This window comes from Parus major, chromosome 7, assembly GCF_001522545.3.
Source record: "Parus major isolate Abel chromosome 7, Parus_major1.1, whole genome shotgun sequence".
NCBI lineage: Eukaryota > Metazoa > Chordata > Aves > Passeriformes > Paridae > Parus > Parus major.
Window position 1 is genome coordinate 9,260,612 of NC_031776.1, and position 16,265 is coordinate 9,276,876.

Consider the following 16,265-nt stretch of genomic DNA (forward strand, 5'->3'; position numbering starts at 1 on the left):
TTTCTTATCACTGGTTGCTGACTCTGAGGAAAATAGCAAAAGGCAGGACTAACAGGACTAATGGGGGAGTTAAATTAGTCCCGTTTCACACTTCATCTCCAGTACCTCTGCACTGAATAAAAGCCTTCAGTAACCAGAAAGGACAATAGAAGAAAAACTATAGCTCAAGAGAAGCAAATCTCTGGCTGACTCCTCAGATGAAGGATTTTGCAGGTGCTCCCTGCAATGCTGTTCTAAGTCCATTTCCTCTCACTGTAGACCTAATACTACTCAATCCATATAGCTTTGGCATAATTATTGAATTAACCTTAAACCGTCCTCTCTCACAGAAAAAAGAAAGCACCTTGCCTCTGCACAGATGAGGTGTCAACTCTCCACATCGAAGCACTACTCCTGTTACTGCAAGGAGAAACCTCATGCAGATAGTGGAATTAAGCTGGTCTAAAAATACATCCAGCATCTTCTCTTTAACAGAGAATGACAGATCACTGCTGGGATTAAAAATGCAGCTTTACTGCCTGAAAGGGTTTTTCTTGTTCCTGTATTTCATTCTGTGTCCAAAAATTCACCTGGAAAACTCTAAGCTTAGAGTTGATTCTACGAATAAATGTTCTGAATAAGGAAATAGAAGAAAATATCATCATTAATTTTATCTAACATGAGGAATCCTAAAACAAACCAGTTACTCCCACAACAGATATCACACTCTGGAAAGAACATGGTAATTTATGCTTGACAATTTAAAGCACAATGTGTGTATTTTTCAGATTTATACCAGGTAAATCATGAGCCTGTCATTTATTTTCAATTTATCCTTAAAATCATCTGGTAGAGCCCCAACCTTCTAATAAAAAACAATCTGATCATAAGAGAAGTATCAATCAGTGGAGACAAAGTCTATGAACAGGCTGAGTGCTGCGTACCTAATTAGGTTTGGCTGAGCTATCTGCACTCTGAACATATCCTCCCCTGCTTCAGCTACAAGCCCATCCTCAGGGCACAGCTAGTTTTCTATTCCCACTGTGCTGCTTTAATCTAGTAAACTTCCACCTCTGACCTCAATAAATATTTTATTTTCTTAATAGCAAGATGCTTGCTTCATTCCTCTGCAAGACCCCTGATTCCATCTTTGCATTGAACAGTTTTAGATTTGGGCGTATCTGTGAAAATAGATACACACAGAGAGAGAGAGATATATGTGAACATATGATATATCATATGATTATATCATCTGGACATAAGCAAAAGAAGGTAAATCAAAGCAGCAATGCAGCAAGGCAGACAGTACGTAATTTCTGGAATAGTAATGCTGCAGACTTTTCTGCAACAGCTTCTGGCAGTTGGAAGCAATCAAACACAAACACCTTGCTGCTTACAACAAAATCAGACATTTTCTGTGATGGCTTCAAGAAACTAAAAACCAAAACAATTTTCATGAAGGAGCGAGAGGGAAGGGAATCTTTCCTCCTCTGCAAAGAGTTCTATGTGAAGCAAGCAAGCCATGACTTAATGATAGCTGAGTATTGCTGCTTCATTGTAGATGATAGGTTATCTTTCATATTTTTCTCTGCTATTTTCACCCCCAAAAAAATCTCTATTGAAACTGAACCTTGAGAACTAAAACTGAAGTCGAAGTTTATTTCAGAGCTGACTGAAGTGAGCATATTTATTTTCATAGATTTTGTATCACCTTCTTGATATACTACATTTCTCATCCACCCATGTAGTATTTGCGATAATATTTCTCTGCATACCAGAGGCTCCTAAATGTTCCTATCAATTAGAACACCGTCATCTTGGTCCATACTGAATTGAATGTGTATGAAACCTTTCTTTTAAAAAAGCAGATTTGTTATGTTGTTATAGCGGTTGTTATGGTGTTGCATACCTGGCAGAAATCAAAGTGTTGTTTTGGTTTGGTTTTTTTTTAATGTGTATGCAGTGCACCTAAAGAAATAACATGGCTTTCAAATGCTCGGATTCTAGCATCTAGGATTTTTCTGGAAATGGCAGAATTTGCTAAATATCTAAATGCTTAGTAGTCTCACAGCCAAAAACATTGATCATCCTCCTTCTCCTACCCCACCACTCACACACACCAGTCTGATGTCACGGCATGTTCTACCTTCCAAAACAAATTTGGTGTATGGTCACAACCACATTTTTCAGTAATGACTGCGACATGCAAAGGACATGATTCAGCAGGAGTAAAGCACGTGCCTCGCTACTAGCACATTTACATTCCTATTGATTTGAAAGGAGCTACTAAGCAACTGGCTGAGGTAAATACTTGCCTGTGTAAAGCCAGCAAAACGCTTTAAACTCTAGAATCAGAGCCTGATAAAGGGTAAGTAGCGTATTCCTTTATAAACTTGCTTTATGATCGTTTTCAGGGAAAAAAATTAAACCAAGTGGACTTCCTTTGGGTTCATTAGGTGACTAAGGAAAAAGGTTGTTTCAGGCTAATAGAAACCTTTAGAAATCTTTTTTCCACGTTCTCTTGGAACTTCACCAGCCATAAGCACAATGGGAGGCGGAGGGAGGAAAGTCTTACATCCCATTGTCTCCACAGGACTCCCTGTTCCCTACTGAATACCAGTGTCAATTTTTCCGAGCAGCTTTGTCTTTCTGCCAAAGATAATGTGCATGTCTGGAGTGTGTGGGTAAAGATTAAAACCTTGTCACTCACATATGCCTCACTTGCTTTTTAGGTATTTCAGTAATCATTCTAAATCTTGACCTCAAACATCTCAACAAAGTAGTAGAGCTATTTGATGTATACCATCAAAATGGTGTACATCACTTTTTATATATACTTTCTAAAAAATCAGTGTGGAAATAAATTCTCTAAAAAAGCTCTGTTACCTTTTTTTTTTTTTTTTTTTTTTTTGTGAGACGCTTCTGGTGTGTGGTTGCTCCTCCTAGAATGTGGCAAAGTGATACTAAAGGAAAAAAAATTCTGCCTCCTTTCTGAACTTAACAACATGATTTTTTCCGAAAACAGAAGAGAGTTCAAGACCATAAAAATATTATTGCTAAATTTTAATCCTCTGAAAATAAGGTCAGGCTAAAGCAAACAAAGTCCATTGAGGAGGAGTTGTTTTTATTAAGGCATTAACTTCAGTGGTGCTGTGAAAGTCTGCTCCAGATAAGGTTCACTATGCAAAAGTCAAATGGGAAAGTGTTCTCAAGTTGTCTCTTCCTGCATGGTTATTGAAGGATAAAATTTAATTCTGGGAAGATTACTCCTAAGCAGTATCACAGGACCAAATGCACATATATAGCATTTCTTCTGTGTCACCAAGGCTTGGCTGGCTGAGAAAGACGCTGAGATAGCAGTCAGTGGTGAGGGACTTCAAGGGCCTGCAGTGAGAAGAGTAACTGGGCAGTGAGGAGTAATAGTTACCTGAAGCCTCATATTTGAGCCCTTATCAGCAACAGATTTTTCTTATTCATCCCTCTGTACTGTTAGTATTCAGTTATGATTCCACCTTGGCAAGTGCTGCCACAGAGGAATCATCAGCACTAGTTTAGGAACTGTGTTTCCTGTCCTTCAAAAAACCTTCAAACAACCTTGGCCTTGTTGAACCTCATGAGGTTCACATGGGCCAAGTACTCCAGCCTGTCCAGGTCTCTCTGGATGGCATTCCTTCCCTCCAACGTGTCAAGCACACCACACAGTCGGTGTTGCTGGCAAATTTGCTGAGGGTACACCCAATCTTGCTGTCTGTGTTACTGATGTTAAAAAGTGCCAATCCCAACATCAGCCCCCTGAGGAACATCACTCATCTCTGGTCTCCACCTGGACGTTGAGCTGCTGGCACTGAGTGTGAGCATCTAACCAATCCATCATCCGCCAAGTATCCATCTGCCAAATCCACGTCTTCCCACTTTAGAGACAAGGATGTCATGAGGGACAGAGTCAAGCGCTTTGCACAGCTCCGGGCAGATGATGCCGGTTGCTCTACTCTTACCCATCACCAACTGTAACCCTATCCCAGCCACCACACTCATCAGGCATGACTTGCCCTTAGTAATGCCCTCAGGCTGTCATTGCTCTTCTCCTTATTTTCCATATGCCTTAGCATAGTTCCCAGGAGAATCTGCTCCATGATCTTGCCAGGCACTCAGGTGGGACTGACTGACCAGTAGATTCTGTTCCTTTGAGGAACACACTGTCAGAAAAGTACCTGGAAATACTGCCTCCAGAAGAAACAGAACTGCTGGCTTCATTTCCTACACCTGGAAGCCAGAATGTCCCTCTGGGGCCTCTGCCCAGGTGAGACTGTACACTTACATCACGTTAAGAAAAAGAGGGTCCGTTGCTTTTGCAGATTCTTGAAAATACAAACTGCCTCATAAAGACTGAATCATCTCATGGTTAGTGGTAGTACAAGGCTGATGGTTGGACTGGATGATCTCAAAGGCCTCTCCCAGCCTTGGTGATTCTATGATTCTATCATCTTTGAAAAGCTTTCTGTGGCAATTTTCACTGTATCTGTCACACTTCAGGAAAGCAGATGTTCTGAGGACGTGAGAGCAGAGCTGTGTGTTGTCTTTAGAGGACATTATAACCTATAATCCAAGATGGCTGGGTGACTTCACTGGGGGTTCCAGCCAAAGGGCTAAACACGAGCCCTAAAAGTTCTGGGATATATCAGGAAGACCACAACAGTTATGGTGCAATGAATCGACAGAGATGTCTGGGGGGAAATTCCATCTGCCTCTGCCAAACTCCTGAAGTCCCATTCTCTCCTCCTCACTCAGCTTTCTCAATGATTGCTGACCAGGTTATATTAAAATGAAGAGTGACTCTGTCCTTCGGTCTCAGGAGATCACCGATTCTTGAAACTAATGTGGTTTCTGTGCTGTTTTGCAGTACAACACAAGTGGCATTAAAAAACTGAAAGCTTTGCAATATTGATCCACCCCACCCTCCCCTAAAAAAATACCTTTTTTCTATGTTTCAGGTTACAATTAAACTAGCAGCAATAACCTCTGAAAAACTGTCTATTGCTGCTTGGCTGTTCACAATTTGGGGTTTGTACACTGCAAACCTCTCAGTGCTCAACAGTAACAGGTTTTGTGCAGCAATTTGAAGTGTCCTCTTGGGAAAACAGCAGCTCCAGTTTTATAACTAGAGCACTACCATAATATTGTTTTTACTAGCTCAAGGTTCAATTTCAATACAATAATAAATAACAAAACCTTCTTCAAACAGCTCCTTAAAAATACAGTAGTTTAAAAAAGAAACTGCATAGACAGCAACTCTTCCTGTTTAGGGAAATGACTAAAGGCCATGCAGTCTCTCCCTCCTGTAAATGAGGAAGAGGAGAAAGAGAGAAATGACAAGAATCAGACACTGCTGTTCTGAATGATGGAGCTGGCACTCAACGTCGTGTAAGTGGCCTGATCTGATCTGTAATGTGTGCATGCTGCTCTCAAGAAGGGGATACCTGCAGGACTTTCAGGCACTGACAGCTCATTTTCTGGTTCACTGTTTTTAGAGAATGTATAGCCAGTCTTTTTTTTGTCTAATTAGTGATAGCTGTGATGCTGTTAATATCTTCTGAGATAATGGGGACAAAATCTGGATACTTCTCTGAGGGTAAGAAGAGCACATTACCTTAAAACCAACGTCCCTTGGAAAAACAGAAACAAATTCTTGTCATTCTTAGGCTATTAATTTGACACATCCCATAGTATAAATGTTATCCCAGAATCACACTGTCCAAACTCAGTATTTTTCTGTCATCTGAGATAAACTCAAGTAAAACTCTGTGAGCTGGTTTTGGGTTGAGAATTTCACAGTGAGCCAGCCCAATTCAGGTACATGTGAGCTGGAGACCCCAAAAGCAGTCTCTTTTCAAGTACCTGGCTTAACTAAAATATTCTCATTTCAAGCTTCCTTGCAAATCATTTGTAAGTATTGACTTTAGTTTTAGCTTCTTTTTACCTTGAAGAAGCAATGCCTTGAAGCTGCAGTGTAGCAATTCCTTCTTTCCATTATGTGTATTGATTTGCCAAAGGATACTATGTTGTGCTTTGGAGACTTATTCTCAGAATTTTAGTAAACTGGAAATCAGTTTATATCAAACAGGTTATAGGCTTTCAAATTTCAGATTGCACTTGCAATTAATCCAGTGGATTTCTCTCATACATCGAACCATTAATAAAAAAAATTTGAAAATGTAAATGAAATTATAATGTTTGCCCAGCTGCAAAGATTTGTTCTAAACTGCCTGCAAAAAACAGAGAAAGGTGATTCTCTGAAGTAAGTTCAAAGAAAGGTTCTGATTTTATGAAGCCTTTTAAGGTACTGGGTGTAGGTACTGGTGTAAGTGGCCTGACAGCCAAAAGCTGCTGTGAGTTCAGTGAGAGCCACCACTCACTCACTTTAATGGATGAACAGGGTGAAGCACCTTCATTTATCATTTTTTTTCTTCTGAGAAATAACTAACAAACCTCAGCAGGAGAGCAAAACTCTTTGGAAATCATACAGATACACTCTTCCTATGTTTAAAGGAAGCCACCTGTTGGAAACATTTCCATGAACAGACATAGTTGCTGAGAGATGGCACCACAATTAAATGAAAAAATAAATATTAAGTTCTCTCACGAGTCCTTTATTTTGCTTCTATCTGTCCAAAAGGCAGTAGAATTGGGGGATTTTTTTTCAATTAATTTTTAGCTTTGAATTACATCACTACATGCTTGTGGTGCATTTTGGTATACATTCAATAATGTAAATCTGTTATAATAGATAACAATATAATATAAATATATAGTATAATACAATATCATATTATAGAACAAACTTCATTTTCTGTTCAACATTTTATTTTGAACATTCTTGGGATGCTCTCCTTAACCATGAAAAGGCATGTACTCACATTTTTCTTGGAGAAATGCACAATCATTTAATTAGAGCTACTACAGATGATCATTAAGAGTTTACTCTTTGTGTATATGGCAATGATTTTTTTATTTGTATGTATGTAGAGAGGGGTAAGAAATATAAGGCAGGGTTATATGAGAGGAGTGGGAAGTCACTAACAGTGTGCATGAAATCAAGCATTTTCAAATGCAACTTTTTCTTTCTTTTTTCCTTTTCAATTTCAGTGTTGACAATACAACACTAGCACTGAGTTTTGTCTCAGAGGGATTTTCTTTCCATGAGCTTGCGAGTTAATTTTCTTGGATAACATCCATGTATGGACAGACTGGATGTCACTCAGCATAGTCCAGCCTAATCATTGCATAAATGCTTTATTTTCTCTCTGCTTGTTTATTGGCATTGTCACCCTGGAGTCTTCCTCAGGGCTCTCAATGCTCTAACACATGGCAAATCCATCACCTGATGGCTCAGCAAAGATATCTATCACAAGCAGTCTCCTTAGTCCCATGCTTGAGAAAATGCTTCAAAACTTCTCTTCCTTTCAAAGCAGTAACAGGAAGTATTCATCACTGTGACAGTCTATCCTGCTGCTGCTGTGCTTGCTCTCAGAGGAGTTACTACTGGTTTACAGAAGGAGGTATCAAGTGAGGTTGCTAAGCCATGCAGATCAGAAATAGTTATGTAACAGGCCTCTCCATTTCTCTGTTCTCTTCCCAGTTCTACTGTGCAACCTCCCCATGGTCTGTCTCTCCCTGTAATTCCACAGATACTCATCTCTGGTTTTTACATTTCTTGTCATTTAGACCATATTTAGGTGTCCCCATGATTCATCTTGTTGTGTATCAGCTAAATACTCCCTTTTTCACAGCTCTTCATGCTTAAATTCACACTCCTTCCTGAGTCATTAAAACAAAAAATTATCATCAACTCTGCAAAGGATCTTGGGGGAGCAAGATGGAAAATAAAGCTACAACACCTAAATGTACTGTCAAATGGTTGTACTTAAAGGTTTGGAAATTGGGGTGTTTCCTAATGTCATTCACACTCTTCCTGCTGGCTCCTTATTTAGTTTCTCTAGAAATCATGAAATACAGGTGTAAAAATTACAAATGTAAATATTGGGGGAAAACAATCTAACTTTAGGTGCCTACCAGCATTTCAAATCAAAGGTCATGTAGTTTTAATAGTGCCCTAAAGACCAACATCCTACTGCTCCCTTCAGTTCCCAGTTATGAATTAGCAGGCATGGAAGGATAAACACAGCTGACTGTAAGTTATTTCTTTCCCTAAACTATGGGCCAGTCTTTAATAATTTTGATTTTGAGAGCCTTTCTCTTGATTTTAGATTTTGTTACCGGTACAGTTTATTTAAAGAAAAGCAAACGAAACACACATTTCATAATTTGCTTTATTTCTGCAAACAATATCTTTATTTTCTCTGCCAGTGCATGTTCTTGTCCCACATGTTCTCTGTAGATGTCTCTGAGGTTTTGGATCTACGCTAAAGATGAGATGAGGCTGTACAGCTTCCCTGCCCACTGCCAAAATTTCACAGATGAGCAATATCCCTGAGGTGCCCCAAACAGGCAGCCAGCAGCTTAAGGATGTCTTGGCTTCCTGATTCTTCCTGCTGATAATGGCAGAATTGCGTGAGTTCAAAATTTGTCATTTCCACTTCCAATTGTAACAGAGGTGAAAGAAATGGGGAACTTCACCCCAGCTGCCTACTAAAATCCAGCTTTAGAAGAGCTATGCTTCCATTACTCAGCTAAGTCTAGGTCATATATAAAAAAAATGCCAATTCACCAAATCAGTTGTTAAAATTTGACAGGGACTGATAATAAAAAGATGCTGACCTTTGTTATTTTAATCTCCTCATTGATTTCTTCAAATAATGTCAGGGCCAGTCTCATTATTATTTTTCCACTGTGTTTGAGAAGAGGGTGTAAAACAAATTCCTCAGCTTGTAAAGAGATTACATTAAAGCCAATATTTTCTCTTTGGTCAGGTGGGTCAGTTTTGGAATCAGTCGCTTGCTTTAGTAAGTGAAAGCCTTTAGAGGAATTTCTACCCCACCCAGCCAGCTAGCACAGCTTTGTTTAATGTTTCAAACCCTGCCTGTTTCCAACAGATAATATCCATATTTATTGATACAGAGGTCTTGTGTGAACATGACCAGAAGTTCTTTGTGCTCTGCAATCTCACCCCACTCATGCTGCAGGAAGCAGCTGACTGGCCTTTCCCGCCCACCACATCCTTTGGAAGGAAGATGCTATCTCCCTGCAACCACTGCCTACAGACAAGGTGCCACAAGCAAACAGGTGCTTTCTGCAGGCAGGCAGGAAGAGAGAAAAATAAATAAACCTGAGTCTGCACGGCAGGAAGAAGGCTGTGACACACTTTCTAATAGCTTCCACGTTGAATTTTATCCCAGACCTGTAACCAGCAAATCCTGCCTGTCTCAGATCCAATGAAAGGGCTTTGGACTGCTTTAGAGAGCAGGACTAGACAGTTATGTTTAAAGCAAATAATAGGAAAACAAAGGGAGAGTCATTTAATAAAGTCAAGTTTGCCGGCAAGTCTTCCTGTGGATAAGTATACCAGTGTTTGCTAGCTTTGCAAAACTAGCCAAAGGTCATATTGGCTGTTTCCCAAATTGCAGAGAAACCTCTGAGTGCACCAAAGACTTCAGTTGCTGCTGCAGCATAACACCCTTCTGCTTATGTCCTTTAGTGTTTATGCAACCTTAAGTCTAGAGCCAATGAAGAAGGATTTATATTTTTTCTAAAAATGTCAGCCCATGTTTAAAAACAAAACACAAAAGCCCAGCCCTTCCCCACAAAGAGACCAATTCAAAATCTTTTTAAAACAAAGACCTTTAAAACCTGTATCTTGTTTTGGCATGTTAAAAATAATAAATACAAAAATTCCTAGATTTCTGTTTGAACTGACTTCCCATCAGTACTTACACTGATACCATATTTAAAATTATGCAGATGGTATCATTGATTTTGATAGTTTTGCTTCAAAACCTACACAAATGTTTGGATACTGTCTGAACAGAAGGGTATCTACATGTTGTAAGAGAAAAAGGGTAAGAATGGTTTCTAGAAACAAAACAAAAAAGCTCAGATGGATTTGCCTTTTCTTCCCCATCTTACAACTAAAGTAACTTTCAAACTGTACTTACTAGTTCATGCAAAACTAGCCAGATCTACTTTGATTTACCACTGGAATTCACAGAGTTGAAACCAACCAGAGCTAATTAAAGAAACCTGCCAAGCAAGGCTTAAGGGAGAGCACCCAGTTTGGCAGGAAGGAGAATAAAAAGCATATATAGTCTCTACTAAAAGTACCATTTTTATATATATATGGCTGTGGAATTAAATAAACTTGGGCTTTAAATTCACTGCAAACAAACCAAGCAGTCCTGAGGCAGTGAAATCCCCCAGAGGACATCACTTCCTATTTCCAAGCACAAGCTTTAATCACAGAATCACTACCTGCTTGTTTAAGTTCCCCCTGATGCTTCCACACTTCCCTTCTGTCCTTGCCATAAGCAAAGTCTCTGCTGCTTCAGCACCAATCTCAGTGCCTGGGGATGAGCACAGCTCGAATTGCCAAGCTCTGAAAGTACAAGTCAATCTATAAAACACAGCTAACCAGAGATGGTTAGACAGAAAATACATCAGTATATTCAGAGCAGAAGGGACAGCTGTCAATAGGTCACATTTAAGACACAGAGTAGGAAATTATGATTTCTGTATGATTCCCTGATATTCCACTTCAGAGCTCTTGTCAGTGGACTTGTGTGCAAGCTTCCTGTAGCAAAGCTCTTCCATCCCCGAGGAACTTGGCAAAATCCTGCTTGGCAAGTCTGCACTGACAACAGCTGTGCCCTGTTAGCCATTCTCAAGGTTAATTCTAATACTGAACTTCTCAAGCAAACTGAGCCATACTTGTTGGTCATTGTCATAGAAGAAATGGCATTTCTGACTTTGTTTCAGGCTCCCAGAATGAATGAAAGGCAGGGACAGAAACAGAGCAGCAAAGAAAATATGTGTGTATCATGTGCCACAAACCAAGCCATGTTAGCATTCAGAGTGCCTTAAATTCTGATTAAATCTTGGACAAGATGATTTAAAAGAAAAGGAGGAAGTTGATGTTTCAAGCCACTACCTTGGCTTTTTCATGAGACATCAATATTTCAAAAGCAACAAAATAAAGTTGGGCTCTTCAACCAAAAAAAGCTGAATTTGCCAGAGGGGTACGAAACTTCATTTTGACATCAAGTAGTGACGATTTTCTCCCACTTATATAACAAGATTTGTGTACACCTTCAACTACCAGCTTTCTAAATTAATTTCTCCCAGTCAAAATATTTTTCAGTACTACTGTTCCAATTATCCAAGGAATACTCACAAGACTCTTACTTCTGTTTACAGTCAGAGGATGTAAGAGCTATTTATCAGGATGTAAGAGCTAAATCTGTGCACTGAATTACTGAGAAGCTTTGGGTTTTGTTGGGGTTTTTGTTTTTTGGGTTTTTTTAATAATTTGCCTAAAAAATTACTTATTTTTTTTATATGTATACATGTCAACCTTCTACCCCCTCATCTGCAACTGGGTTGTTGCAAGGGCGGGGACAGGAAATCAGGGTGTGAGATCTGTGTATATATATATATATATATATATATATATATATATTCCCTTACTCTACCCAAAATATGAGTGTGTGCTCTGCAGTGCTACTCAGCAAGGAAGTGCCCTGTGAGAGAAGGGAGGAAAAAAAGCAAACCAGTTCTGTTCTAGAAGTATGGTAACATATTCTTTTTGAAGCTTGAAAAGTCAGTCTGGCTTTGTTGCATACATTTGTGTTTTCTCAAGCTCTCAGCACTCTTGCAGTGCTGGCTGCCCTGCTCTGCTGTTCAGCTTCCCTGCAGCACAGAAAGTTGGGAAACACACTCCTCAGCTTTTCTTCATGGTAAATGCCTGATCTAATAATTTTTGGTTTGGGTTTCTGAACCTATGTTATAGAAAGTCCAACTTTCTTTTCCTCAAATACCGATGTGCAGTTCTTGCACTAAAATGTGTGGTTAAAACTGGTGAGAAGAAGCCTAAATGCAGGATACAGAGTAAAACTATGGGGGAAATATTCTAGATATTCTACAAGCAGGCTTTTCAGTGCATCAGGAGAAAGCCATGAGCATGCTGACAGGAAACATTCTAACTCAAACTACAAATGCAACTCATTTGTTAGCAGGAAATGTTAGCAGAGTGCTGGCAGGCCTGCTAATGGCCCCTTCTGGATTTTAAATGAACAGATACATATTAGAGTGGGTAACAGCTGGAAGGGAGGAGAACCCACTAACAGAGAGCTATTTATTGGTACACCTTGGCTGGGTGAGTTTCTGGAAAGTCAATGTGTAGCATCAGTATTTTGCTTTATTAGAGTTCTTGATTTCTTTTAGGGAGATTTTGTATTACTTGAATTTTACTCCAAAAAGGTAACAAACCCCATATGCTCCATTTATTGCTGAGTACAATTCCCTCTGAATAAACTCTCATGGAAAAAGAAAAGTTAAAGGGTTTTTTTTCCACTCAGTAGATCTATTTCTAGAGCAAACAGCAATACAAATCAGTCACATCTAGTGATCAACTGTTATAAATGCCTAATAACCAACATCATAATCAGATCTGTGCTTTATTTGCTATGCTAAAATTCTGAGAGGTAGGAGACCTGCTTCAAGATAAAAATCATTCAAATCAACATACAAAATGATCTGAAGCAACAGTTTGGTATACTACCTCATAATCACTTTTTAACAGTCCCTAAAACTTGATGTGAGCTACTGACTTTGGACTAGCATGGTTTATATTCTAGTGATGGATTTGGTCAGACATACAGCAAAAAAATGAGAGGGATTGTGTTATTTTTTCCCCAAAAAATAAATACTGAAGAGAGAAAAAGACATTGGAGGAGATATGAAATTATAAATTCTGTCACTGAGATGTGAACCTCATGGGTAAACAGAATAATCAGAAAAGTTCTGAAAAGATTTAGTATCACATAACAAAAAATTGGTGTACTGTAATGCACACAGCTGATGTGATCTTAGGTCATTTGAGAGGTCTATGTGTCTTTGTCTGTTACAGTACCTGCATTCGAATGAACATTTATTGTATCTAGAAAAGTTTACTCTCATTTTCTCTTGCACCATGACTTCAGTTTAATGTTTATGTGGTTTTTGGACTCTTACAGGTAACAATTTTCTTTTGGTTGCTAAACAAACAGAAGTAATCCTTTACACATCACCAAGCAAAAAAAAAAAAAAAATCATGTAACTTTGGGAGGCTTTTGGGGTGGATAACCACGGGATATGCCCTGGACTTCAAACAGGACTAGAACAGGGTAAGATAGGACTCTGTCTCTGCCAGGCCAGACTTAAGGAAGGCAGTGCTGGTCTGAATCATCTGGTTTAACAAAGGAACGTTTCTAGAAATAATTACATTAGTTCCAATTCAGTAATATAAAAAAACCAAACGTGTGCATCCTTAACAAATACAGGGAAGGTCGGTTTACTTCTCGATACATAGCAGACTTCTAGATTGAAGCCTGCAATGGAAACACTTTTTATTTTTGGAATAAAATGTGGAAATTGTATGCAAATTTCTCCAAGAGAAAAATGAAACAGCCTAAAACTTATCTGAAACGTTCCTGTAGCTGCGCTTCAGCCTTTGAACGTTGCTTTCTATAAATAACCATTCCAAAACACGCAGGTCTATTTTAAAATATGGTTTGTTGTGAAAGACTCCATTATGTTGTATGTCTTACGTTATTAACCAAAATGCCCCCTGATCCCCGGTGCTGAGCTAGCGAGGGTTTTGATTTACCGAAGGTTTGCTTCGGTTTGGTTTGGGGGCTTTATTTAGCTCTGTAGCTGTTGTCTAGGAATGAAATGTGTGGTGTGGTGACGAGGGGCTCCACCTCGGCATGGGGAGACGTCCACTGCCTGAGCAGGCTTTGGCGGCATGAGCAAGCCTGGCAGGAGTTTCTGGAGTTAAATAAGCGGGGGTTAGTGCCCACCTCGGCCTCGAAGGTACCTCCATAGGAAGGTACGAAACGCCCCGTTGTTGCTGACGGACCCTCTCCCCAGGCGGCTGCAGAGGCGACAGTTCGGCCCCGGCTCCCCCCGAGCCGCCCAGGCCGGGCTCCCTGGAGCGGAGCAGGGCCGGCGGCCGCGCTCCCCCGGGCCCGCGGGGCTCCCTCCGGCGCTGCCCGGGCCCCGCGGCCACTGCCGGGCCGTGCGCGGAGCCGCCGCAGCGAGGGGCGGGCGGGCGGGCAGGGCCGCTACGCCACTTTCGTAGCGCTGGAGGAAATGGCTGCGCATTGGGCAGCGCGGGCTGCGGGGCCGCGTGTGCAGGGCGAGCGCGGCGTAGCCGGGTCTGTGAATAGCGCCGGCGGAGCGGCAGGAGGAGGAGGAGGAGGCGCCGCGGCGGTTTGGTACCGAGCGGAGAGGGAGATGCACACGGCACTCGAGTGAGGTAGCTATAAAACCCCATTTGTTTACATGCCCTCCCCCACAGCCGCCCGGCGCCGCGGAGCGGGTGGCGGCCGGCCCGGGCCGCGCCGGGGCGGGGGGGCGGCGGTGCGGGCGAGGAGCCGCGGCGGGGACCGAGCGGCGGCAGCGGACAGCGGCTCGCCCGCGATGCGGGGCGGCGAGAGGGGCGCGCGGTGGCGCGGCCGCCTCATCACGTGGCGGCGGGGCGCGGGGCCGCGGGGTGGGCGCGGGGCCGGGGGGCGGGGGGGCCGCGCCCGCGCTGCCCCCGAGGCGGCGGAACACGAGGCGCCGCCGCGGCCCTGGCGCATCCCCCCACCCCCTTTCTTCCTCTGCTCGGGAGGCGACCATGCGGCAGGTAAATCCTCCCCGCCCCCGCGCCCGGAACGGGGGCCCGGGACGTGGCGGCGGGGCCGCGGCTGCCTGGGCTGCTCGGGCGGAGAGAGAAAGGGGGGCGGCGGAGTCGGGGGGCGGCGGGCCCCCTTGGCCGGGCGGGTTCGAGCCGAGCGGAGCTGCCCGGTGCTCGCTCCCCCGCTTCCCTCTGGCAGCCTTCCTGCCGGGAGTGCGGCTCGGGGCGCGCCCCGGCCCTGCCGAGCTCTCTCGCTCGCTCTCCGTGCGGCCACGTGGAGGCCGCGGGTGCGGGGGAAGGTGCCGGCCCTGCCCGCCCGGCTTGGGCGCTGCGGGGCGGGAGCGGCCTGCGGGATCCGCCAAGGACCCCCGCAGGACTTGGCGGTATTTGGGAGGCAGTACCGGGGCGGTGGATGATGAACAAGCCACGCGATTAAATCTTGCAGGGTTTACGGTTGGGACTTAGCGTTAACAGCTGCGGAAAAATCAGCCGGGCTGTAACCTGAACGTAACCTTAAATAAGGGTAAGGGCGGAAGGGTCAGAGGCTTTGTGGCTGTGCTGTACAGACAGAGAAATGATGAGCGAACAACGTTGATTTTCTGTTCTCAACCGTCTCTGCTGTTTGTGCTGCATCCTTTGGAAATCTATACTTAACGTTGAAACTGCGGAATAAAATTGCTCTTTAAAATCTCTATTTATCTTTGTCGTTTTTGGGCCTCTCTGTAGAAGTATTCATGCCGGCTAACTGTTAAAACTCTGAGCAAGAGTTGCCCGAGTAGAAATACCTGGGGTTTCTAGCACTCCTAACACCGTGTGTCTGTAAGTAGCAATCATGATGTGTTTTTTTTATTAAGGTAGGATCTTGTACCGTAACACCAAGGGAGCCTGTGATAACCTCGAGCCTGACACAGAACTGAGAAATGCACACTGGAAGACCTGGTTAGTTTTCAGACGAGCGGAAGGAGTTGTCATCTAGTTAACAAAAGTAATTCCTGGCATGTTCCAGCGGGTATGTCCTTACATCGCTTTGGGTAGTAGTAACTGACACAATGATATAAAAATAGAAAAGTTCCTTTATTAAAAAGGTATGTGATTTTTCTTAAAATTTGACATGAACAGAGAATGCACTCTGATTTCCTTTGCTGAATAACACACTGCTTCAGATGTGCAGGGAAATAGGAATTTGGTCTGAGGCACACTTTGCAACTCCAAAGTGAGAGACTAATGGTTACTTTACAGGTTAATAGTCTGGCATGGTAATGTAAGACAGTAACTGCAAAAACCTCTATGGTCCCCAAGAACATACTATATACATTATACTTTATATACACTATACCAGCTAAATTCTTGTGCTAGATTAATGGTTAAAGTTGGGTTAGTGGTTGTGTGTAACTGCAGCATTTTTATTTTAAACTGCTTCATAAGTCATACTTCAGAGGAAAGTATGGATCCATGCAGT

At 42.3% G+C, this 16,265-nt stretch overlaps 1 protein-coding gene and 1 long non-coding RNA gene across 8 annotated transcripts in view; one reads left to right on the plus strand and one right to left on the minus strand.

Annotated features, from left to right (window-relative positions):
* The window catches only part of LOC107207753, a 51,180-nt gene extending 37,005 nt beyond the window's left edge, over positions 1-14,175 (minus strand). For both annotated transcript variants that reach the window (XR_001522917.3, XR_004498301.1), the window contains exon 1: positions 13,986-14,175. This is a non-coding gene — a long non-coding RNA (uncharacterized LOC107207753). The remainder of the gene's footprint in view (positions 1-13,985) is intronic.
* Positions 14,176-14,337: 162 nt separating this feature from the next.
* Positions 14,338-16,265, plus strand: part of SLC39A10 (solute carrier family 39 member 10) — a 32,225-nt gene continuing 30,297 nt past the window's right edge. The window contains exons 1-2 of one of the 6 annotated variants that reach the window (XM_019007373.2): positions 14,341-14,443; positions 15,661-15,815. In XM_019007373.2, coding sequence (XP_018862918.1) covers positions 15,804-15,815 — 12 coding nt within the window. In that variant the 5' untranslated portion in view covers positions 14,341-14,443; positions 15,661-15,803. Of the gene's footprint in view, positions 14,444-14,692; positions 14,816-15,660; positions 15,816-16,265 lie in introns of those variants that run through there. The other 5 variants (XM_015634355.2, XM_015634357.2, XM_015634353.3 and 2 more) reach the window with 5 other exon arrangements.